General features: G+C 46.6%; 1 protein-coding gene across 2 annotated transcripts in view; it reads right to left on the bottom strand.

The window, feature by feature from the left end:
- Positions 1–26683, bottom strand: part of SLC13A3 (solute carrier family 13 member 3) — a 93595-nt gene that overhangs the window by 63328 nt on the left and 3584 nt on the right. Inside the window, exon 2 of one of the 2 annotated variants that reach the window (XM_033433853.2) lies at positions 21697–21794. Coding sequence is in view for 1 of the 2 variants with exons in the window: in XM_004272942.3 (XP_004272990.2) it covers positions 11830–11940 (111 nt within the window). In the remaining variant the exon portion in view is untranslated. Of the gene's footprint in view, positions 1–11829; positions 13488–21696; positions 21795–26683 lie in introns of those variants that run through there. The other variant, XM_004272942.3, reaches the window with a different exon arrangement.

Genomic DNA, 26683 nt, shown 5'->3' with positions numbered 1-26683 from the left:
GTCCTCATCCGTAAATCAGGATGCTTATTACGCCATCCTGAGAGAGCTGGGAAGGCGATCAAAGAGAGCATGGATGGATGTGGCCGTTCTTTGGAAGCCCTGCGACGCTGGCAGCAGCTCTCTCCGTGGTCTCCCGAGCAGCTGTCCCTCATGGGCTCAGACAGCAGCACTGTTATTCAGGACGGCTGCCCACACTGAGCACTTACTATGTGCCAGGCACGGTGCGTGGATTCCCTCATTCAACTCTACCCACAGCCCCACGAGGCAGCTACGACCGCTGTTCCGTTTGGCTCAGAGAGCTTGAGTGACTGGCCCAAGTTCACACTGTCTCAGTGTGAATGACAGGTGAGAATAATAAAGCTACCGCTCATTGAGGGCTTACTATGACCAGGGACCAAGCCTCGCCTGCACTAGCTCACCTGCTCGTCTCACAACCCTGTTTAGAAATGAGAAACTGGAGGCACACAGAGGTCCAGCAACGTCTTCATCCATGTGTGCATCTCTAGCAAAGGATGAAGCCGTGATTTCAGCATAGTGGTCCGAGCTCAGGGCCGTGGTCCTGATCCCCTGGGCCCTGGTCCTGGGCTCAGTGAGGAGAGTAACAGTAGTGATGGTAACAGCCAGCATTTACTGAGACTCACCAGGTACAGGTGCTGAGCTAAGCCTTTTACACTTATTGTGACTTTTGCTCCTCCCACACTCTGGTAGTTTCTGGAAATGGAAGGACAGATATTCAACAGCAAAGCACTTTACAGGCCCTTTCCCATCCTCTCTGGATCTGTTCAGTCTTGAGGATGAGCCCGGCTGATCTTAGTGCCCACCTTCTGGAGGAGGAGACAGGCATGGAGGGTTAAGACTGAAACTAGCCCAGGGTGACCCAGAGGGAAATAGTTGAGACAGCGCAGAGGTCTAGTCTCTGATTTCCAGGCAGGGCTCCCTCCTACCCTCTCTTCTGAGAAAGCAGTTAGGAGCCACCTGTGTCTATCTGGGCTCAAGACTCAACGGGGGAAAGAGGAGAAAGTGGAGGGGGTGACTTGTCCCAGGAGACCTCTGAGGCAGCCACTCTATCCTCCTACCCTTTCCTCTGGAACGGACTGTGTTAGACCCCTGGACTTACTAGCAGGTGTTGTCACAAGGTAAAGTTCTTCGAGCCATTCATTAAAAGCGTTCCTGGAGCAGCTCACACCCCACTGCTGCCCAGGCCTCGCTAATCATTCATGAGCCAGACAGGCAGCTGGGGGCAGGGTGGCAGCTGCATGGGACCCTGGAGTCCCCAGCGGCCTGGCTCTGCCAGAGGAGGACAGAACATGTTCTTCTGAAAAAGAGGCCAACTGACTGTGTGACCTTGGAGGGCAGCTTCTTCTTCTCTGTGGGCCTCAGTCTCCCCATCTGTGCAAAGGGCCCTTCAGTTCCCAACATGGGTGGCGGGTGTGCTTAAAGCCCGCTCAGGGCTTCTCCACCTCTCGCCGCTCCTGACAGCCTGTCCCACACCTTTGGAGGCCTGGTGTGGGAAGGAAGCCTTTCTCTGCTTGAAGTAAAATCCAGCCTGAAGGCATTATGGTGGGATCTGCCTTTAAATCCCATCTAAGATCTTCAACTTAGCTTCCCTATGTTCAGGGGTTCAGGGGTCAGTCTCCTGGAAGGGCTGTCACGAGGACCCAGGAAGACCATTTGATATTTCTTGAACACTCTCCATGCTCCCACCTCAGGACCTTTGACTTGCTGTCCCCTCACCTGGAATGCTCTTCCTCTATATGCGCTCAGGGCTCCTTCCTTCACCTCCTTCAAGTCTTTGCTCCAATGTCATCTCCCTCAGATATTTGTTCAAATGTTCCCTTCTCGAAATCTTCCCGACTCTAAAATTGCACTTAGCCCCATTCCAGGCTCCCTGTCTTCTCTGATTTTATTCTCCACAGCACTTATCGACATCTGACATACTATAGATCTTACTTATCTGCTTGCTTTTGTTTGTTTGTTTTTAATGTTTACCCCTCTAAAATATCAGCTCCTTAAGTATAAGGATTTGCGACTATTTGGTTCATTGCCATGTTCCTCTAGAATAGTAGCTGGCATGTAGTAGGTGCTCAATTAATACTTTTAAACTCAATGTAATAATCACTTATGGACAGTGTCTGGCACACAGGAAACACTAAAGAAATATTGTTTTGATTCCGTATTCATTCTGGACATACTTATTAAGCACCCTGTTTGCCTAGTGCTAGGGGTATATTAGTGAACAAGATGGGCAGGATCCCTAATTGTACTTTACTATTTGCAGGGTACTTCACTGTTTACAAAGTGCTTGGTTTCCCTGGCTCCTCCCCACAGCCCCATGAGGCAAGCGGGAGCATGAGACAGATGAGGAAACTGAGGCTGGCAAGGGAACTGTCTTGCTTCCCCCCACAGAGCAAGTTCTTGGCAGGGATCCAGCCTGGATCATCTGAGGCTGCATCCTGTGTGCCCACCACTTAGCCTAACTTCTCCTGGGCACTGAGGTCTTCCCTGCCCACGACATTTTCAATTCTCTACCGTCTACCATCATCCCACCTCCACTCTGGTCCAGCTGGCCCTGCCCCAGACATCCTGGGAGCTGATGCAGTGGGGGATGGGAAAGCTGACCCCTGCTGTTAAGGCCTGACCTGTGGAGTTTCCAAGCCGTTCTTGACAATGACCCTCCACTGCCCACAATCCCTCACTTCTTAGGCCTTTGGGGCTCTGGGCTTCAGGGCAAGAATAAGAATGGCAAGGGAGGGCTTCCCTGGTGGCGCAGTGGTTGTCCTGGAGTCCAGGAAATCTGGTGCTAGAGTTCATACTCTCATGATCTTGCCCCCTCCCCCTCAGAAAGTGATTCTGGGGGACAAACCAGCCCAGTGATTCTGGGCAGACCCCTTGTCCAGAGGAGGAAAGCCAAGGTCTGAAGGAGGTCCAGATCCCGTAGAAGATCAGGAGCAGGAAAGGAAGCCAGGCCTCCCAGGTAGATGGCCAGTTTAGTGGAGGTAGCAAGAGCCTCTCAGGACAGCCTCAGTTTCCCCAACAAGAGGTGGGAGCTGGGTCGTGGGCAGTGCCCTGCATCAGGCCTCTGCCAGCTCCCCCAGGCCTGGAGACCCCACATTCTAGTCCCAGATGTCAGCACAGCAGACCACGTTCCCAGGACTCATGTCTCAGGAAACTGCCTACACTTCTGTTTTTTGGACTCTGTGCTGTAAAATGCCCTGCTCAGGCACCAGGAGAAGTTTTGCTGAGTCCCAGCCCTTTCCAGAGAAATCCAAGGGGGCTCCAGACAGGGGCAGGAAATGGCTAAAAGGAGCAGGAAGACTTTCCCTTCCTTTTCCCACTCTCCAGGCCTCCCAAGCCAGCCAGCAAAGTGGATTGTCATGAGAGTAAGGTGCAAGCGGCATGTGAAATCGAGGGGACAATCCGGGCTGTGGGTGGCAGCAAACAAGGGCCTCTCTTGTTATTTCTCCCAACCAAGGGAAAGGAGGCTGTTCCCGCCCGCTGACAGCCCAGAGGGCAGAGGGAACGGGTCAGCTCCATGCAGCAGAGCCCGGAACGGGGCTGGAGGGCCAGGGGGTGTTTTGTCTTGCCTGGAACGCCCTCCATTTCCAAATCCCCTCCACCCTGGGAGGCCTTCTGTGGCCAGGCTGTGTGTCCACAGGCAAGCACTTCCCCTCTCTGGGACACAGTGTCCCTGACAGAAAATTGGACTTGACTGTGCCTGCCTCACAGCCTGCTGGGGGATAAAACGAACTAACGCATTGAAGGCAGAGGTTCTCAACCTCAGCACGACTAACATTTGCGGCCCGAGAATTCTTTGTTGTGGGGACCATCCTGTGTACTGTAGGATGTTTAGCAGCATCCCTAGCAGCTCCTTCCAGCTGAGACCATCAAAAATGTCTCCAGGCACTGCCAAATGTCTCCTGGGGAGCAAAATGCTTAAGAACCCTGATTTAAAGGATTTCCCAGAGCCCAGGACACAGGCAGTGATTTATGCATGAAGGCAGGCAACATCTGTTGAGCGCTTTACAAGCATCATTAATTATTATCATACCCATTCACAGATGAGGAAACTGAGCACAGAGAAGTTAAGTAACTGGCCCAAGGTCACACAGCATTATTAAAAAGCCAGGATTTGAACCCAAGCACCCAAATCCAAGCTCCTACCTATCATGTTTGACCAGCCACATTAGTTCCTATCTTCAGGTCCCTTTGAGACCTCCAAACTCCCGCCCCAGTGTCAGAGTGACACGTCTCTCCTCTGGGAAGCCTTTCTTAATGTCCCCCACCGCACCCAGCACAATCACTCCTTTCCCCGTTGCCTCCACTGAACCATGAAGGAGTGTGGGCTTTCAACAAGGCAGGCGTAGGCTCGACTGGCAGCCTCACTATTCATTCAATGGCCGTGAGGTGGCAGGTGACTTCACCTCTCTGAGCCTCAGCCTTCTCATTTGTAAAATTGGTCCATCACCCTTGCGTCACACAGCAACTAAAAGCACAGACTCTGGGGCTTGAATGCCAGAGTCGGAATCCCAGCTCTGCCACATCCAAAACGTGGGAGCTTGGGCAAGTGACTGAACCATTCTGTGACTCGGTTTCCTCATCTATGAATGTGGATAACAGCAGCACCTGCGCCAGAGCCAGGGCGAGCATAAACGGCTAGCAGGCATATCTTGAGTGCTTTGAACCGTGCCTGGCACTTCATAAGTGCTAGAGAGGTGTTGACTATGGCTCTTAGGAGGCCTCTTGGGGGACAGAGGAGAGAGTATGAATAAGGCATGTGGCCCAGGACATCAACAAACTTGAATTCACTTCCTGAGCCTCCCAGGGACCAGCACATTCCTGTAAGAGAGCTTAATACAGCTGAAATCAAATCCCTCTCTCAGCCCAGACTGAGAGAGGACCCCACAGGAGAGTAGAGCAAAAGGAACTGGACAGGGGGACCACTGGGCTGGCCAGGAGGGGCATGCTGGCCTCACCAGACCTTTTCCAATGTCTTCATCGGACTGGGGATCACTGTTCTGTCCTGTGTATCAGTCCTCCTGCCTTCCTCCGGCCCCGACCCAGCACAGGCTCCTTCCCATTGGCTGCCCCTCCCCCTATGAATTTCAGGGACAAGTACATAGAGCTGAGAGCCTGGTACCCCTATTTTGCAGATAATAGAAAGAGCTGCAATTCTTTATCAAGTACCTACTATGTCAGGCACTGTCAAGTCTTCCAAGCAGGTGGGTTTCATTATGCCCATTTTTGAGATGAGGAAATGGAGGCTTGCCAGAGATGGCGTGGCCTTGTGTATCTCTCTCGTCCCTAGTGCATCTCCGCTGGAGAGAGCAGTTTGGGCACACCTGTGTCACTTGTTCCAGGCCCTGGCCAGGTCCAGCCTAGCTAGGATGCTGACTTTGTGTCTTCAAGGTCTGAGGGTGTCTGAAATCCTGCTCATCAGTCCAGAGGGCATTGTCCTGCCGAGTTAGGTCAGGAAACACAATCTTGCTCCCCGCCGCATCACCAGGAATTGCACTGGCCTGTTTACACACCTGGCAGGAGCTCCGGGAAAGTGGAAAGTTGGCTGGACCTCAGAGGAGCGTTTCCGAGGCCAAGGGGTCTGTGTGGGCAACGGGTGAAACCTGGCAGGAGAGCATGGATGGGGAACAGATGAGGGTTCTGGGACCACCTGGCTGGGAGGGGCTGGGAAAGTCCCTCCATGTGCTCTCTGGGCCTCAGTCTTCCCAACTGAAAAACGAAAGGGCTGGAAACACCGATTCCAGCTCAAATCTTCCACAAATGAGTAGCAGTCTGGGGTTTTAGAAAGTGCATGTCTTCTGAAATCAGAGATACCTGAGTTCAAATGCAAATTCATTCATTCACTTGTTTACCGAGTACCCACTATGTGTGAGACACTGTCCTAGGCACCGGGGATGCTGCAGGGAACAAGACAGACACGGGTCTTGCCCTTACATCACTCACAGCCTAGTGGTGGAGGCAGACAGTGAACAGATGATGAACACTTCAGATTGGGATGAATGCCATGAAAGAAAAAAAATAGGAAGCTGTTTAAGAGAGTGCTTTGTACGGTGAGGAGAGTAAGTGTTCTTGAGAAAAGGTACGGTGAGGAGAGTAAGTGTTCTTGAGAAAAGGAGAGTAAGTGTTCTTGAGAAAAGGCACCTCCTTGGAGGAGGTGCCTTTGGAGCTAAGACCCAAATGACCAGACAGATCCAGCTGTGGAAGATCAGGGGCAAGAGCATCCCAGGCAGAGAACAGCAAGTGCAAAGGCCCTGAGGCAGCAACAAGCTTGGCAGGTTTAAAGAACCAAAAGAAGGCCTATGAGGCTGGACCATAGTGAGAGAAGAGGAGTATGGGAGATTGTAACAACCATGTTTGCAAGTTTCTGAATTTGATGCTCTGGCATCTTGGGACCTTGCTATACCTGGAGTGTCTGCCTCTCCCAGGGCTAGCTAATTCCTAGAGATAATAAACAACTCACCTGTGCATCAGTTTTTCAAATGTAAACCAGCCAATCCAGAGCCCACACCCCCAACCACCTCCTTTATTGGGCTCTCTCACTCCAGGCCACGATTCGCCTGCTATAATCATCCACGGCCAGCGACCAAACAACTAGGGACAGTCTCTATGTCCCAGAGCCCACTGAAATTATTTGAACTAGCCAGTCCTAAGTCTGCTTACTCTGACTTGTCCGTTCCTTAAATACATAATATATTGGCAGACAGTGATGAAGACCATGAAGTAAGATAAGGCAGAGAAGAAAGTGTAAAGGATTTTTTGTATTCTATGTTAGATAGGGTGGCCAGGGAAGGCCTTTGAGGAGGTTCATCTTTGAACTAAGATGAATGAAGTGAGGGAGAAAGGCTTGCAGACACCTGGGGGGAAGAGCAGTTCAGACAGAGGGAACAGTAAGTGCAAAGGCCCTGGGGTGAGAGCAATCTTGGGATATTTAAGGAACACCAAGAAGGCCAGTGTGGCTGGTGCAGAGGGAGAGAGGGGGCCTGAGCTTCTAGTAAGTAATCAATAAATATTAGCTGTTCCTATCCTTTCTTGAGGGCTTACTATAATCTGAACGGAAATAAGGGAGCTTGACCTCTGCTTCCCCGCATCCCTAATCTAGAAGTTAGGCTTCAGAGATTAATTGAAATGTCGGTAGAATAAAACAGTGATGACTGGGAGCCTGAGATGGGGGAAATCACTGGACAAGAAGAGGGAGATGGAGGCACTCATCCCCGCCCTGCCACTCACAGCTCACTGTGAGGCTTCAGGCAACTTCCTTCCTTCTCTGGGCCTCACTTTCCTCATCTGTAAAAATGGGGATAATCATTATTCCCACTTCTTAAGGCTGATGTGAAGAGTAAATGAACTAAAATGTGAAAGGCATGTAAAACAGTGTGGGGCAAATAGAAAAAATTTTTATCAATTATTAGTATTATAAACTCCCACCACGTTTGACACGGCACTGGACAATTTCTGTATCTTCTCTTAATTAAGTCCCATAGTAGCCCTATGGGAAGCACGTGAGTTCTCCCCACTTCACAAGTGAGGAAACCGAGGGTCAGAAATGTGAAATCTCCAACCCAAGCTCCCTGACTCACAGTTTCAGAACCAAGACCCAAACCCAGGTCTTCCCAGCTCCAAGGCCCATGCTATTTTGATCATCTTACTTCTGAGTCTCAGTTTCCTCATCTGCAAAATAGGAGAGTTAAAAATATCTTGAGGGCTTCCCTGGTGGCGCAGTGGTTGAGAGTCCGCCTGCCGATGCAGGGGATACGGGTTCGTGCCCCGGTCCGGGAAGATCCCACATGCCACGGAGCGGCTGGGCCCGTGAGCCATGGCCACTGGGCCTGCGCGTCCGGAGCCTGTGCTCCGCAACGGGAGAGGCCACAACAGTGAGAGGCCCGCATAGTGCAAAAAAAAAAAAAAAAAAAAACATATCTTGAGTGTTGAATAAAAGAGTAAGAAGTTATGGTGCAAGTATAATATACGATTTCATTGGGCCCAAATAATAACCAGGGAGGAAGGTGATGTTATGGGCATGGTATCAATGAAGAAACTGAGGCCCAGAGAAGCCAAATGACTTGCCCAAGGTCACAGAGCAATGATGTGGAATGAGAATCCAGTTCTGATTCCAAAGACTCAAAACTGGGAATGAAATAACCATTTTCCTGGTCACCCACCTGAATTTCCCCTACCCAAGAATTAAGCATATGCAAAAAAAAGTGGGCCTCTGACTTCACAGATGTACTATCACCCCAGAACAAGCGTGCTGCTAGCCAGACTTGATGCCTTTGTGCAAACTGGGAAAAGGGGCTCTTCCTCAGGTGGATCCAGCACTGCACCAGAGTACACAGCTCGGTATGTGGCGTGCAGGTTGGTTCAGTCTCATTTTGCCTCCTCAGGTCTCCTTGTGCAGTGCACAGCCTGTAGAACACTCTGCAGCAGTCCTGCCCAGAGCTCCCCCTCCCCCAAACTCCTCCTCCTCAAAGCATCCTGAGAAAGAGTCACCTGTGAGTACCCACTGTAAGAACTCATCTTGGCCAGATGGTCAGTCCAGCTAAATTTGCTTTCAGTGGGTGTAGGAAGAGAAAGGAGGCAAGATTTCTCTGCAAACACAAGGGACTGGTGCAGATTTACAAGCCTGATTTAATAGTCTCATCCATCCCCTCTAGCTGCCAAGGCCAGTCCTCTAATATCCACCTCCCAAGATGCCCATTCCTGGAAAACTTTGAGGTGGTCCCTCCGGCAGTATCCTGACTTCCTTAGTCTCTGGCACTCTTTGTGGCAAGAGCCATGATCCCCAGTGGCCCTGGAATTGCAGCCACTGCATTCCAGAAGGGCATCCCACTCCTTTTCACCCCTGCTGACAGGGTTCCAAGCCAGGAGGACATAATGTAAGAATTGTTCCCATCCCCTGCCATCCCCACCCCTTGGCTCTACCCTTCAGATTAACCCCAGCCTCCCTGCAGCCTCCCTCACCAGTCGCCAGGGGACAGGTGTATGAGAACCAACCCTTTCGATCACACAGACTTCTAGAACATCAGAGCAGCAATGGCCTGTAGACCTTATGAAGCTGGAAAAACAGAACCCAGCAAGGGGCAAATGATCAGTGCCAAGGATCTCAAACTTCTTTCCCGATACCTACAATTTTGCAAAAGTTTTTGGGAACCCAGGTGTACCCTATGACCGGCATTGGTGGCTCCAGTTTCCAGGTGAGAGCGGCTTAGAAGCAGCACTCTGATGTTGGGGGTGGGGTAGACACGGAGGACACTTGCCTTGAAGCTTCATTTGCACAGAAAGCACAATGTTTTTTTAGACTGCCAGCCTTTGTTTGGGGAGGTTATCACGGGATTAAAACTGGTTACGATTACAGGAATTGTCTTGAAACTATGTGTGCAGAGCACACCCACTCTGTTTGCTTTAAATGTATGTCACAGATCAATAAAAACAGCAATTTTCTCTGTTCATTATTCTCTAAGGATGCTTTTATTCACACTGTACATTAAGAGACATGTCAGTTATTAATATCCAAGGACAGAATAATAATATAATATGATAAATACATGCATATCACATGGAGGAGGGGGCTTTGAGTGTGCCGACAGAGATTTTGAGGGAGGCTAATAAGATCTCCCAAGAAGTCAGACCTGCCTCCTGGGAGGAGGCCCTGGCTTATCAGCCACTTTAAAAGGTAGTGACATCTAGGGCCACACCAAGAGTACCCACCAGGGATCTGTAGGGAAACAGGAGAGGTTCTTAGTCAATTATAACGAAAGAAAGAGTATAAAATGCAGCTGTTAGAAGTACAGACACTGCATTCTGGCTTTGTACTGGCTGTGTGGCCTTGGGCAAGTCACCTAACCCTGCTGAGCTTCCATTTCCTCACCTGTACTATAGGGATGCTAACAGCAGCTGCCTCCCCGATTATGTGGACATTATATAGGACAATGCCTGAGAAGCTCTTAGCATGGAGCCTGGCACATAAGAAGAGCGAAGCAGTCAGTGAAACACTTTATGTATTAGGCTCACCACCATCGCAGAGGGTCAGGCATTCGCTGTCACCTGTGCACACTGGGGATCATATGGAAGTGGATTCTCTGTGAAGCTAATGAAGTTTAAGCTTCAGAGCCACTCCCAAACCCTGTACTGAATTTTCTATCTGTAAATCTGTATGCTTTTTCTTAAAGAGAGCCCCTTAAATAGTACATTCTTCAGGCCCCGTAACACTTGGACCTGCCCCTGGGTTCACAAATCTTGCTAGAGGGCAGAGCGGAGAGAAGCTTTCAGAACCCCCTGCTGTGTTTCATCACTTCTTCCCCAGAGCTCCGCCTGGGACCTCCCAGACCCATCCAGCCTTCCACGGGTGATGCTTCACACAGCGAGGCAACTTCCTTACTCAGCCCCTCGCGTCAAATCTCAGAAGCTAGCATGGAGATCGCTCCATTTTATAGACAAAGAAAGGGAGACCCGAAGAAGAAAGGAGATTGGTCCAAGGTCCTGAAGTCAGAGAGTGGTCTGGGGTGGGCTAGTTTTTGAATAAGCAACCTGATCCTTACACCAGGATGTATTGTTTTTCTCTTGCATGTCAAGAAAGTCTAATTGCTTGGATAATTCCACACCAAAGAACTTGCCCTGGATCTCCTGACACCATCTCCTTCGTTATCACTTCCTCACCCCCTGGGCCCAAGGAGGGCTCCTTCCTCCAGGCATCCCTCTCTGAACACCTCTTCCAGCTCCCCTGGTGGTGCTGGGTAATCCGCCACTAAGTTACACACTCTCTTTACTTTTACTTTTATGAATATTTACTATCTCAATGAGGGATAGTGAAACAACTTCCTGGAGGTAGAAGCCTTGTCTAATGAGCCTAGTGCCCTCCCATGATGCTGCAAATGGGCTGAGCAGAGGTGAGGGACCCAACAGGGACCTGCAGTACCATCTCCTTCCAGCTCCCATTGGTGGTGACTTTTATCATGACACTCCTGGCCTCAGTCTGCAGCCTTTGATCTTCTAGGGATTACTTTCTTGGAGAGTCTAGAAACAGGTCATGTTCTGGATTCTGATAAGCCAGGGATTGAATCCCATTCAGCTGTTTGCTGTGTGACTGTAAGCAAGTCACTTCTCTCCGAGCCTCAGTTTTCTCCTCTGGAAAATGGGGCAAATGATCCTCCCCCTCTGAGGGGCACTTTCAGTCTAGATTAAATAAGATGATGCACATAAAGCAAATTTTAGCACTGCACCTTGCTCCCGGCAAGAGTTTATTAAATCTTGGCCGTCCCCATCATATGAGGCGCGTGGAAATAAGACCAGCCTGTGCGTTCTTAGGCACTGACTGTGTATCAGGCTCAGTTCGAAGAGATTTACATAGCTTGCCTCATTTAATATTCACCACAACCCAGTGAATTGGCACTATCGTTTCCGCTATGTTTACAAATGAGTAAACTGAAGTTCAGAGAGGTTAAATGACTTGCCCCAGGTTACACAGCTTGGCATTCATCAAGTGTTCCTTGTGATTATCAAGTGAAATGTGCAACACAGCGCCAAGCACATAGTTAGAGCTCAATAAAAAGAAATCATGCCTGTAGAAGTGAGAAGATCCAGAAGGCTAGGTGGGACCCAGGCTCCAAGGAGCAGCTAGAAAAGGGGAACTGCGGCAAGAGGTGTTCACAGCAGGCCAAGGCAGGGTAAAGGGGGGACGGTCGAGGGGGTCTGGTGAAATCTGTCTAGACTGGGACCTCAGCGGTGTTCCGCCTCAGAGGCTCGGGAGGAGAGGGTCCTGCCTGTTGCACGGCCGCCCAGGGCGCGGAACGGGGGGCCCACAGGCAAAGGAGGCGTTACCTTGGGCGGGAGGGCGAAGACCACCGGCAGCAGCGCGAGCGGCGTGAACAGCAGCACCAGCAGCCGCCGCGCGCTCCACACCTTCTTAGCCACTGTCGCCAGCGCCGCCATCTGCGCGATCGCCCCGCGGAGCGGGCCAGTCCGGGACTGCCCGCGCCTGGCCCCCCGGCTCCGGCTTATAGCCTGGGGGAGGGTTTGGGGAGGGGACAGCGCTTGGGGGCCCGCCCTCTCCCTGCGCCTCCCGGAGGAAAAGGGTGGTGCCTGCTCCCCTGGGACTGGGCGAAAGAGACCCGGGAAAGTTAGGAAAAGTTCGACCCTAGAACTAAGGAACAGGACTCCAGCCCAGAAGGCAGAGTAGCCTCCGGTTTAAACCTCCTGACTTTCCAGCTATGTGGCCGGGGGCAACTGGCTGAACCCTTCCTTACTCTCCCGTGAAAAGGGCCATAACAACTGGAAGATTAAATCACTTACTAGTAATAAGTGGGTTCAGGTACTGGCTCTGCCACATACTAGCTGCGTGGCCTTGACAACGGCCTCTGAGCCTCAGTTTTCTCAACCACACAGTGGGGGCGATGCCAGTGATGGTCTCTGCTAGACAAGAGGTCTGTTAGCAGCTATTGCTGTTGAGATCGTTTTTCTTATTTTCTCCCACGGTGGGTCAGTCATCTGTGGGTTGGAGCCCGGAGGAGTCTTTTTGTTCCTCTTGGATAAATGCACAGGAGTACAATCCTGGATTGTATGGTAGTTGCACTCTTGGTTTTTGAAGAAACCGCCATGCAATTTTCCAGAGTGTTAGCACTGTTTTACATTTCTGTTAGCCACGTATGAGTGAGCCAGTTTCCCCCGTCCTTGCCAGCACTGGGGTGGTATTTTTTATTTTAGCCATTCTGATAGGGGTGTAGAGGTATCTCACTGTGGTTTTTTGTTTTTGGTTTTGGTTTTTTTGCGGTGCTCGGGCCTCTCACTGTTGTGGCCTCTCCCGCTGCGGAGCACAGGCTCTGGACGCGCAGGCCCAGCGGCCATGACCCACGGGCCCAACCGCTCCGCGGCATGCAGGATCCTCCCGGACTGGGGCATGAACCCACGTCCCCTGCATCCGCAGGTGGACTCCCAACCACTGTGCCACCAGGGAAGCCCTCACTGTGGTTTTAATCTGCATTTTCTTAACGGCTAATGATGTTTAACATCTTTTCACGTGCTTCTTTGCCATCTGTATATCCTCTTTGGGGGAAATTATTTCCTCCTGTTGTTTGCCCATTTTCTCAGTGGACCGTTTTTTCTGCTGTTGAGTTTTGAGAGTACTTTATACAGTCTAGATACCAGTCCTTTGACAAATACGTTGTCTGCAAAAATTTTCTCCCAGTCTATAGCTTGGCTTTTCATCCTCTTAACAGACTTTTCAAAGAGCAAACATTTGTAATTCTGGTGGAGTCAAATTTATCAAATTTTCCCTTTTTTGGATCACGCTTTTGGTGTCAAACTCTTTGCACAGCCCTAGATCCTGAAGATTTTTCTCACATTTTTTCTAGAAGTTTGATAGTTTATAGTTTTATGTTTATATTTAAGTCCATGAGTTAATTTTTATATCAGGTATGAGGCTTAGATTGAGGTTCTTTTTTTTTTTTTTTTTTGCCTATCAATTTGCCTACCAATTGCTGCAGCTTTTGCACTTTTGTCAAAAATCAATTGGGCATGTTTGGTGGATCTGTTTCTGGTTTCCCTATTCGGTTCCATTGATCTAATTGTCTATCCCTCTACCAATACCACACTGTCTTAATGACTGTAACTGTATAATAAGTCCTGAAAATAGGGACAGTGATTCCTCCCACTTTATCCTTCTTTTTCAAAATTGATTCAGATATTCTGGTTTCTTTGCATTTCTATGTAAATTCTTAGAATATTATCGATATCTACAAAAATTAAACCTGCATATCGATTTGGAGATAATTGACATCTTTACTCTGTTGGCTCTTCTAATCCATGAACGTGGTATGTCTCTCCATTTATTTAGATCTTCTTTGATTTCTTTGATCAGCATTTTATAATTTTCAGCCTAAAAGTCCTATACATGTTTTGTTAGATTTGCACATAAGTACTGCATTTTTGAGCAATGTAGATGGTATTCTATTTTTTTCAGGATCCATATATTCACTGCTAGTATATAGAAATAAAATTGAATTTTGTATGTTTATCTTATATCCTAAAATCTTGCTCAATTCATCAATTAGTTCTAGGAGGTTTTTTTTTTTTCCTCAAATCCTTCAGACTTCTATATAGACAATCATGTCATCTACAAATAAGAACTGGTTTATTTCTTCCTTTCAGATCTGTATGTCTTGTATTTACTTTTCTTGCCTTACTGCACTGGCTAGAACTTCAGGCACTATGGTTGAATAAGAGTTTGAGAAAGGACATTCTAACATGATTCACAATCTCAGGGAGAAAGCATTCAATCTTTCACTATTAACTATAATGTTAGCTGTAGGTGTTTTGTAAATGCTCCTTTTCAAATTGAGAAAGTTCCCATCTATTTTTATTTTTCTGAGAGTTCTTATCATGGATGAGTGTTGAATTTTATCAAATGCTTTGGGAGGGGGCATCAATTAATATGATCAAATTATTTTTCTTCTTTAGCCTATAGCCTTCTTTAGCCTTAATATGATGGATTACAGTGATTGGTATTCAAGTAGTGAACCAGCTTTGTATCCCTGGGGAATATGCCACTTGATCATGATGTATAATTATTTTTATATTTTGTTGAATTCTATTTGCTAATATTTTATTAAAGATTTTTACATCTATAATCATGAGGGATATTGTCTGTAGTTTTTCTTTTTTTATTGCCTTTGTCTGGTTTTGGTATCTGGATAATACCAGCCTCATAAATGAATTGGGAATTGTTCCCTTCTCTTCTGTTTTCTAGAAGAGACTGCATGGAATTGGTGTTAATTCTTGTTTAAGTGTTTGGTATTATTTCCCAGTGAAACCATCTAGGCCTATAGATTTTTTTATTTTTTGCAAAATTTTATATTTAATTTTCTTAATACTTATAGGGCTATTTGAATTATCTACTTCATATTGAGTACATTGTGGTAGTTTTTATTTTCTGAGGAGTTGGTCTGTTTCATCTAAATTGTTAAATGTTTGCATGTAGAGTTTCTAGTACTCCCTTTTGACGTCTGCAGGTTCTATAGTGATATCCTTGATTCATTCATCCATTCCTGATTCATTCATTTGGTAAGTTGCATCTTTTCTCTCTCTTTTTGTCAGTCTTACTAGAGATTTTTAAATTTAATCCTCTTTTCAAAGAACCAATGCTTGGAGGTTGTTTTTCTGTTTTCAATTTCATTGATTTCTAGGCCTATCTTTCTTTTTTCCATGCTTCTCTTTCTTTTTTCTTTTTTTCTACTCTTCTTTTTCTAGGACATTGAAGTGGGAGCTTAGATTATTGATTTGAGATCTTTTTCACCTTTTCAAATGTATACATTTAATGATAAAAATTCCCCCTCTCTGCACTGGTTTAGCTTTGTTTCACAAATCTTATGTGGTGTATTTTAATTATCATTCAGTTCAATGTATTTTTTATTTCCCCTTGAGATGTCTTCTTTGACCCGTGGATTATTTAGAAGTGAGGTGTTTAGTTTCTAAGTGTTTGGAGATTTTCCTATGATCTTTCTGTTATTGATTTTTAATTTGATTCCACTATGGTCAAAGAACCATAAACCTTGTATAATTTCAATTCTTTTAACTTTCTTGAGGTTTGTATTACGGTCCAGCATAACTATCTTTCTATATGTTCTATAGTCACTTGAAAGAATGTGTATTTTGCTGTTGCTGGGGGGACTGTTCTATAAATGTCAACTAGATTCTGTTGTTTGATGGTATTGTCAAGTTCTTCTATAGCCTTGCTGATTCTCTATTTACTTATTCTATCAATTATTGAGTCAAGGGTGTTGAAGTCTCTATAAATGTAGATTTGTCTATTTCTCTTTTCAGTTCTATCAGTTTTTGCTTCACATATTTTGTAGCTCTGTTGCTTGGCATATACACATTTAAGATTGCTAAATTTTTTAGTGTATTGACTCCTTCATTATTATATAATGTCCCTCTATGTCTCTGGGAACTTTCTTTGTTCTGAAGTCTACCTTCTTTGATATTAATATAGACACTTATGATTTCTTGACTACCCTTTGCCATATATATATATATATATATATTTTTTTTTTGTGGTACGCGGGCCTCTCACTGCTGTGGCCTCTCCCGTTGTGGAGCACAGGCTCCGGACGCGCAGGCTCAGCGGCCATGGCTCACGGGCCCAGCCGCTCCGCGGCATGTGGGATCTTCCCGGACCGGGCCACGAACCCGTGTCCCCTGCATCGGCAGGCGGACTCCCAACCACTGTGCCACCAGGGAAGCCCCATATATATTTTTTTATTCTTTTACTTTCAATATGCATATATCATTTTTTTTTTTTTGCGGTACGCGGGCCTCTCACTGTTGTGGCCTCTCCCGTTACAGAGCACAGGCTCTGGACGCACAGGCTCAGCGGCCATGGCTCACGGGCCCAGCTGCTCCGCGGCATATGGGATCTTCCCGGATCAGGGCATGAACCTGTGTCCCCTGCATCAGCAGGCGGACTCTCAACCACTGCGCCACCAGGGAAGCCCTATATTTGAAGTGAGTTTCTTACAGACAGCACACAGTTGGGTCATGCTTTTAAAAACTCCACTCTTCTAGGCTCTGTCTTTTAATTAGTGTTTTTAGACCATTTACATTTAACATAATTGTTGATATATTAGGGCTTAAATCTGCCATTCTGTTTTCTATATGTTCTCTATCTATTCTCTCTCTCTCTTATTTCTCTGTTTTCTTTTTCCTGCCTTCCTGTGGATTACTTGAACATTTTTTAGAATTCCATTTTGATTTTTACATAGTGATTTTGAGTGCATTTATTAGTATGGATTTTTTTAGTGCTTATTCTAGTTACTACATTGTATGTACATAACTCAGCACAGTCTACTGGTACCAATTTCAGTAAAGTACAGATACCTTATTTCCCTTTATGTCCCTTTACTTTACCTGTTATAGTATTATTATCTTGTATTTCCTCCTCATACATTTAGAACCACATCAGACAATGTCATAATTTTGGCCTCAACCATTAAACATAATTTAGAAAACCCAAGAGGAAAACAGTTTATTGCAGTTACCTATATTTTTGCTTGCTGTGTTCTTTCTTCCTTCCTGATATTCAAATATTCCTTTATCATTTCCTTTTGGTTTAGAGAACTTCCTTTAGTCATTCTTTTAGAGTAGGTCCAATGGCAACAAACTCTCTTAGGTTTTCTTCATCTGAGAAGGTCTTGACTTCCCCTTTGTTCCTAAAGGATATTTTCACTGGATATAGGATTCTAAGTTGACAGTTTCTTCTTTCAGCACTTGACAAACGTTACGCCACTTTTTTCTGGACTTCATGAATTTTGGTGAGAAATTCACTGTCATTTGAATTGCTTTTCCTCTAGAGGTAAGATGTCATTTCTCTCTCACTGCTTGCAAGGTGTTCTTCTTTGTCTTTAGTTTTCAGAAGTTTGACTATATGCCTTGGTGTAGTTTTAGTTATCTTGTTTGGAGTTAACTCAGCCTCTTGAGTCTGTACGTTTATTCTTTTGCCAAATTTGAGAAGTTTTCAGCCATTATTTCTTTGAATACTTTTATGCTACTTCCTCTTTTTCCTCTCTTTTCAGAACTCCAATGACACAAATGTTAGACCATTTGTTATAATCCCACAGATTCTTGAGGCTCTGTTCATTTTTTCAGTCTATTTTCTCTCTGGTGTTCAGATTATGTAATTTCTATAGTTCTATCTATAAATATTTTAAAACTATGATTTTCTAAAAATATGAATAAGAAATAAACTAAATTCCATGGGGTCAGCACTTTTGTAACCTGTCTTGGTGTAAGAGTATGCATGAGTTTCATCCACAATGAATCTGTATATACTTGGTCTACTAGTTTTTATATATATTTATTTATTTATTTAATTTATTTATTTTCCTTATTTTTTTTTTGGCTGTGTCGGGTCTTAGTCGCAGCACACGGGATCTTTGTTGAGGCACGCGGGATCTTTGCGTCATGGCTCACGGTCTGCTCGGGCTTCTCTCTAGTTGCAGCGCGCAGACTTCTCCCTAGTTGTGGCATGTGGGTTTTCTCTCTCTAGTTGTGGCGTGCGGGCTCCAGGGCGCATGAGCTCTGTAGTTTGCAGCACTCGGGCTCTCTCATTGAGGTATGTGAGCTCAATAGTTGAGGCACACGAGCTCAATAGTTGTGGCACGCGGGCTTAGTTGCCCCGCGGCACGTGGGATCTTAGTTCCCCTACCAGGGATCGAACACACGTCCCCTGCATTCCCCTGTACCACCAAGGAAGTCCCTGGTCTACTGTTTAATATGCTTGAACCATTCAAAAGAATCAGATTTACTAAAATGTATAATTGCAGTTTATACTGTTCAAGAGAATTTAATCAAATTAGTGATCTATGTCAAATGCTCAAGGAATGTTGTCTTCATACCTTACTTATTAATGAATAATAACAGCCAACATTCACTGAGTACTTACTCTGTGCCAGGCCCTGTTCTAAGAGCTTTATATGATTTAACTCACTGAACACAAAAATGACCTTATGCAGTAGATGCTAATATATTCCCATTTTGCAGAGGAGGAAACTGAGGTACAGAGAGCTTAAGTAGCTTATCCAAGGACACACAGCTATTAAGGAGGATTCAAATCCCAGTAGTCTAGCTCCAGAGTCCCCATGCCTAACCACGACATAGTAATGACTCAGAGTATATGTTTTATTAGATATGTTTCATTAGATGTGTTTATTAGATACGAGAAATATGACTTTTACGGTGAACATTAAAGTAAAATAACACCTCATCCCCTCAAATATTTGAGAGTTGTCAACAATTTGAGTGTATGCACTCAAGAAGCTGTTTCCTAATACTCAGTACCATCAGATAACAAGGGTCATCAACACTCCTCTAACCATCTAACACAGTGGTTCTCAACCCTGGCTGCACTTGGAATCACCTGGGAAGCTTTAAAAATGCTGACGCCCAGGCACTGCCCTTAGAGAGTCTGATTTAATTGTCTGGGATGTGGTCTGAACATCAGGATTTTTAAGAGCCCCCAGCAGATTCTAATGTGCAGCTGGGGTTGAGAGCCACTTTTGGAACAACTCCACTACTTTCCAACTCCCCACACCCCTAAAAGCTAATCCATCTTTTGTCATATTCTGGTGGAATCATTTCCCTGATGCAAAATCTGAGTTGGCTTCTACAACTTCATATCTAGAGACTTCAATCCCGTTCTCATGGCCCTCCTGAGTTCTACCAAAATTTTGCCACTTAATATCTCCAGGGCCTGGGCATGGTCTGTAATAGGTGCTCTGTCAATGTTTACTAAATGAATATTTAAACACCAGACTTGGTTTTCCTCACCAGTAAACTTGGGGCTAATCATACATACCTTTCATTATTCCTTTTATTCAATAAATATTGACTGCATAGCAACTATATACCAGGCTATGAATACAATCATGAATAAGACCAAAAATTTAAAATCTCTGCCTACCTGGAACTTTCATTTAGTTGGCGGGGGATGGAGTTGGAGGAGACAAATGATAAACAAATGAGTAAAATGTATTATGGCATAAAGATGAGAAGATGACAAGTGCTATGGAGGAAAATGAGGCAGGAGAGGGAGATGGCTTGTGATGGGGGGCGGGGGTACCATTTCAGATAAGGTGGTCAGGGAAGCCCTGGATGACTAGGTGACTAAGGGCCTTAAGCTAAGCAGAGACCCAAGGAAAGTGGGCGAGTGGACCCTCTGAGTATGTAAAGGAAGAATTCCAAGAGGAAGGAAAAGCCAAGTGCAATGGCTCTGAGGCAAGAGCAAGCAAGACCTGGCTTAGAGTCATCAAGGAACTGGGTACAGAGGTGTGATCAGAAGGGCAGCCAGCGACTAGAAGACACAGGATCTTGAAAGGCTGAGTAAGGATTCTGCATTCTACCCTGAATGACAAGGGCAGCCACTGCAGGGATTTGAGCAGAGTGACAGATGCTGCTTTCATTATGTTAGTAACAGATTTACTTAGATATAACTGACATAGCATACAATTCATCCATTTAAAGCCAAGAGGTCCAGAGTTTTTAGTATACTCACAAAGTTGTGCAGCCATTACTATAATCGATTATAGAAATCTTTCATCATCCTAGAAAGAAACCCCACACCCATTAACAGTCTCAACCAACGCCCAATCTCCCCCCAACCTCCAAAGCCCTAGACAACCACCGATCTTCCTGTCTCTCTAGACTTGCGTCTTCTGGACATTTCGTATGAATGGAATCACACAAGATGTGCTCCTTTGTGTCTGGCTTCTTTCACTTAGCGTGATTTTGTTCAAGGTTCACCCACGCTGTAGCATGTGTAAGTACTTCTCTCATTTTTACGGCCAAATAATGTTCCATTGTATAAATATACCACGTTTTATTTATCCATGTGTCACTTGATGGATATTTGAGTTGTTTCCACTTTGGGGCTATTATGGTAACGCTGCTATGAACATTTGTGTGCAGGTTTTTCTGTGGACATGTCTTCAGATCTCTGAGGGAGGGACAGAAAGGAGCTGTCATTGAGACCGAATTAGATGGTGGAATGTTTCTCAACACCTGAGAGGCAGACCCGTAAGGAAACACAGATCATTTTATGTTGTACTAGACGGTATTTAAATAACATTTAATCCCACAGAGTGAAAGTTATTCCCTGTGTCAATTTTCTTTAACTCTTCATTACACCACGGAGAGGGTCTCGGCTGGGTGTTAGTGTCCCTTTAACATCTCATCACCTGGTAACTCTCTTTGTAACAGCCGAAGAAGATTTCAAGGCCAGAGACTTCGACATCTTGCTGTGACTGGACAGCACTGGTTTCTTTTTATTTTATTCATTCTTCTAATTACTTTTGACTTAGGACAAGTGATTTCTTTCTTTCTTTCTTTCTTTTTTTTAAACTAAAGCCCATGATTTTAAAACAATCCTCCTTTTAAGTTAAATCTATTGAAGTTTACCATGTGAAGCAACTCAAAGAAAAACACTAAGTAACTCTTAGTATGGGAAGTGCATGGTTATGGCAAAATTCCAAAAATTGGATGCAAAGATCTGAAATTTGGGAAACCAAGAGATGGCAAGAGAAAGGCCCTGGAAGAGGTGCAGTGCCCACTTCCTATCCAGGTCATGCTGCCATGATTCCCGTAAACCCCTAGGGCAAGTTATTTCCCAATGGACCCTTTGCAGGCTGTGATGAAACCCTCTCCCATGTCCTTTCAAGTTGGAGACCTGACCTTGAGCCAGCCCAATAGTCGGCTTCATCAAAGGTTCTAGCCAGGTTAGTGTCAGACAGCCTGGGATGGTCAGCGAGGCCCTGCAGAGAGCACTTTGGACATGTGAGGCCTGGGTGTGGGAGGATGGGGTGCTCCAAACCGGAAAAACGAGTCCTGGGGATTTGGACCAGCTGACATCATAGAAACGCAAGTCCATTCCCCAAAGCCCGGAGGCAACTGGGACCAGGGTATATCGCACCCAGCGCCCCTGGACTGGCTCCCTGTTTCTGGAACCAGCTGAGAGATTCAGAGTACAAATATCTTCTATTAGAGCAGAGGTTTCAATCTGGTGACTCAAATGTAGCAATAATAATAATGATAGCATTAATAATAGCAAGCACATATACTGCACTTAACTATGTGTGAGGCACTGTTTGCAGCACTTTACATGTATTAATTTATTTAATCCTTATAATAATCCATTTTCATTACCTTATTGAGCCTGTCACACCGCACTGGATGAAGCAACACTCAAATTCTGGCTGTACCACTTGCTTGTTATGCAACCCATTGGGCCTCAGTTTCCTTATCTGAAATGAGAACAAAAATTGTATGTAACTCATAGGGATGTTGGGAGGATTAACAGGCGAGGGTAGAGCACAGCACTTGCATACAGTAAGTGTGCAACAACTGGCCATTGTTATTCTGCTTGTGGCAGATTTTCCAAGGACAGCACCAATATATATCTTCCATCCTATGTGTGCATCCCATATGCTCCTCTTACAATGTGGTTAACACTTCGCACTGAGAGTTGGGGGTCTATGTCCCCACCTCTGGAAAGTGGGTGGGCGCTTGTGATGCACCAACCAATAGAACATGGCAGAATGGATGCGATGTGATTTCCAAGGTTGAGCCATAAAGTGGGTACAGCTTCTGCCTGGTTCCCTCACTCTTTGAGACTCTCGCCCTTGAAACCCAGCTGTCATATCTGGAGTTCAAACTAAACCAGGCAGTAAAACCACATGAAGAGAAACCCAAGAAGCCACTAGCAATAACTAACTGGCATATGAGTGAATGAGCCTTCAGATAATTCCAGCCCTTTGCCTTTCAACTAAGGCCCCAGATGTGGTAGATCAAAGACATTCCTCGGTTAAAAAAAAAAAAAAAAAACGACATCCCTGGGTTGCCCTGTCCAAAGTTCTGACCCACATAATCTGCAAACACAATAAATGGTTGTTTTATGCCATTATGTTTTGGAGCAGTTTGTCACACAGCAATAGGTAAATGTTACCACCACTATTACTTTTCTCACCTGGAGAAGAGCTTCTTATAGGAAGGAGAGTGCAGACATGAGGCCTCTAGCTGGATGACTTAGAACTCTACAGAGGACAAGGGGGCTCCAAGGCTGGACCCACTAATTAGCTCCCTGCCTTTGTTTCTTCCCCCCTTTACACTGAAAAGAAAGTAGAGTGTGGGAGGGAATTCTTTCTTTTCCTTTTTTTGGTGTGTTTTATCTTTTGTGTGTGTCGGGGGAGGGAATTCTTAAAGAACTTCCACAGTCAGAGGATGGTTTGACTACCATTTATTTTCATTCCCATTGGTATGCCCATTGGACAGATGGTACGCGGGCCTCTCACTGTTGTGGCCTCTCCCGTTGCGGAGCACAGGCTCCAGACGCACAGGCTCAGCGGCCATGGCTCACGAGCCCAGCTGCTCTGCGGCATGTGGGATCTTCCCGGACCAGGGCATGAACCCATGTCCCCTGCATCGGCAGGTGGACCCTCAACCACTGCGCCACCAGGGAAGCCCACTACCCCCCTTTTTAATACACAAATTACAACCTCTGTAAAGTGTGTGTGTGTGTGTGTGTGTGTGTGTGTGTGTGTATATATATATATATATATATATACACACGCACACTAATTATACACATCAGCTCAGTTACTAAGGGGCTTGCTATGTGCCAAGCACTGTGCTGGTCACTTACATGAATGACTGAATCCTGCCTAATACTTCAACACCATGTCCCACCTGCCTTCCCCTCAACCATTGGGTGCCACCCTCTTTGTGACCTTCTTCCTGCTCCTTGAACATGCCAAGTTCTTGCACTGACTGCTCCCTCTGCCTGGATCTCTCCTCCCCACTCCTTCCCCACCATCCCTTCATAGTGGCTGGTTCCTTCTCCGCACTCAGGTCTCAATTCAGACGTCACCTCCTCAGAAGGGCCTCCGTGACTACCTAATTTAATGAAACGTAGCCTTCCTCAACTCTACAACACTCCCTCTGTATAAAATCCCCTCAGTTGTTCCTTCACAGCATGACTCACCATTTGAAATTATTCCCTCCTAGATGAAGCCCCATGAGAATAAGGAGTCCAGATTGTACCGTGCTACAGTCCCAGTGCCTGGGACATAGCAGGGGTTCAATCAACTATTGAATAGTTGAAGATGCTTTAAATAAAGTGTATTTTATTACTATGAACATCGACCAGAATCATGCATATCATTCGTTCAACAAATATGAATTGAGCGCATACTATGTACCAGGCATCTTTCTGGGTGCTGGGCTCTGGCAGTGATCGAATGAAGCAAAAGCCTCTGCTCTCATAGAGGTTTTATTTTGGCAGCTCTGTAACGAGATGCATGAGTGATATATATAGCATATCACACGGTGCTTAGTGCTATGAAGAAACATAAAGCAGGGAGAGGGGAGAGAGCCTGAGGGGAGAGTATGGGCACCAGTTTCCACTTCACCTGCACGGAAGGGACTCTCAGTGCCTCCCCCACTCCCTTCACTGAGCCCCGTACCACAGTCAGCATCTTTCAGCGTGACATCTTGGTCAAGGCCTCTACGGCTCCAAGAGCAATACTGGCTTTGAAGCAAGTATCAGCAGGTGGGCTGAGGCTGGGGCGGGGATAAGTCACCCCTTGAGATACCCTGGAGGGAGGGAGTCAAGCAACTTGACCTCTCAGGGCCTTCCCTCTCTACGGGGAAAGGGGCAGGGCCCGGACTCCCCTGGCCTGGAGCTACAACTAACTCTGGATTCTGGGCCATCCCCTAACCCCCTCCATCCCGGGCAGAGAGCAAAGGTTTACAAACATCAGGAGGCCTTTGATCGGCACCAAACCCCCAGGCTTCTGACTGTTTTTTGTTCCAAGCTGCAGGCCAGGACCCTACTCTGCTTTGCCTCCAGCAGGGAAGACTGTGGGTAGGTGTGTGTGTGTGTGTGTGTGTGTGTGTGTGTGTGTGTGTGTGTGTGTGTGTGTGTGTGTGTGTGTGTGTGTGTGTGTGTGTTAGAGAAACAAGGGCTGAGACAGTGCAGCAAACAGGACCCTCTGCCCCCCAGAGCATACAAGAAGCAAATGAGCAAGTGAATATAAATGGTAGCAGGTGCTCGAGAATGGGATGGAGACAAAGCTGGGGAGGTGATGGGGAGGGCTGAGGCTGGGGGTGTTAGCTTCTATACAGGGTGCTCATGGAAGACAAAGTGGTGTTTGACAGAGAATTGAAGGAAGTGAAGGCGGTAGCCATGTGAGGATGTGTGAGGAACAGTGTGACAGGCAAAGGGAACAGCAAGTACAATGGCCCTGAGATGGGAGCATGACTGCCTATTGGAAGAACCGTGTGGCTGACCCAAAGTGAGAAGAGGGGGTCAGAAAGATATCCCATGCTCTTGGATTGGAATTCTCTCACCTTCTGTAAGAAGCAAAATCTTCCCCAAAAGCAAACTTTGCAATTTTCTCTTGTATCTTACTGGCCAGAAAAAGGTCACATGCCCACCCCTATATCAGGGACCAATCTGGGCTTCTCTGAGATAAAGCCATCTGCACCTAATAAATACCTGGACAAATCCAGGCTCTGTCCAAAAGGAATAAGGGGGCTGGCTTTTAGTAGGCAACAGACAATGTCTAGCACAGTCTCTACCATACAGGCTGATGACTCTAGGCAAGGTGCTTAGCATCTGTGAGCCTCAGCTTCCTCTTCTGTAAAAGGGGTAGAGCAAAGAACTATTCTTTCTGCCCTACCAGCATCCATTTCCTGATCTTCCCGTGAAACACCTTGATTTCCCTTAGGGCAGTGGTCTCAGAACAGCAGCCTCAGCATCACCTGGGAACTTGTTAGAAATGAAAATTCTCAGCCCAGCCTGAGACCTTTTGATTCAGATAGATTAGGGTTGGGGCCAGGCAATGTGCACCTGTGTATTCTTGGCTTATAAAGTGAAGCAAATGATGCTGTATTATAATTGCCTGTTTGTTGGTCTCTAAAAATAGTAGCAATATAAATTATATAATAATAACAACAACAGCTAATTGTTACCACGTGCCAAGCACTGCAGTAGTGCTCTACATACATTATTTCATTAATGCTTATGGGGGCGTGGATGTGAGACCCAGTTCCTCTACAAGGAAGGACCGATTGCCCCAGATGCAGATGTAGTCAGCAGGCAGCCTTCATCTGTCTCCCCTTCAGGAATCGAGTCACAAGCAGAGTGGCCTCATCCAAGCCCACACCCTTCCAGGGGTGGCCCGCTCATGTCTGGGTGATGTGAGATTATGAAGGCCTGGCCATCTCTGCCCAACTTGGGACATCTCTGCAGGGCCACTGTAGCTGCAGACACCCCCCTCCACCGGGCGGGGAAGCTGGCTGAGGCTGTTGTTGGGTCTGCCTCTCAGCCCCACTTCTGCCCCCGCTCTCCCTTGCTTCCTTCCCTCCCTTCCCTTCTCTGGAGGCTGACACCTTAATAAACATCCTACATGCTAAACTGCATCGCTGAGTGTGCTTCCTGGGAATTCCGACCCAGCAGAGTGCTCACAGCAGCTCCACGAGGTAGACACCACTGTTAGCCCATTTTACAGATGAGGACACTGTGGCTCAGAGGTACAGTGAGGGGGTCCCAAGCCATGCAGCTGGTGAGCAAGGAGACATGGGATGGAAGCCATCACATTTCTGAAGAGGGAAGTGGCATCCTCTGGCTTTACAAGGGTGTCTCTGGCTGCTGAGGAAGGATGCAGGGGGGTCCAGGGCAGAAGTGGGGCAGGGCGGGGGGGACAGGGAGCAGTGGGGAAACCATTGATTGCAGCGGCACTGGGATGGTGGTAGGGGGACTTCCTCGTCACTGTAGCTTCTTCGGGATCTGACACTGAGCTGGACACAGCCAACATGCTTGCTAAATGCCTAGTGAGTGAGCGAGTGAGTGAGAGAACGCATGACAAAATCAAGGCGGGAGGGAACTAGACGTCCCCATGTGTGGTCTGTCTTGCTCACTAGGATCCTGAGTGATAAGCATGGTGCCCACCACATCTGGACACTCAGCTAAGGTGTTGAGTGAATAAATGAACAAGTTCGAGGGAGAGACGGAGAGAGGGAGAGAGGGAGAGAGGGAGGGAGGGAGGGAGGGAGGGAGGGAGACAGCAAGAGGAGAGGGAAGGAGAGGAAAGAGAACAAGGGAGGCAGAGGGGAGGAGGACAGAGGAGGAAGA

This window comes from Orcinus orca, chromosome 16 (assembly GCF_937001465.1).
Source record: "Orcinus orca chromosome 16, mOrcOrc1.1, whole genome shotgun sequence".
NCBI lineage: Eukaryota > Metazoa > Chordata > Mammalia > Artiodactyla > Delphinidae > Orcinus > Orcinus orca.
This window is presented reverse-complemented; position numbering and strand designations above follow the sequence as displayed.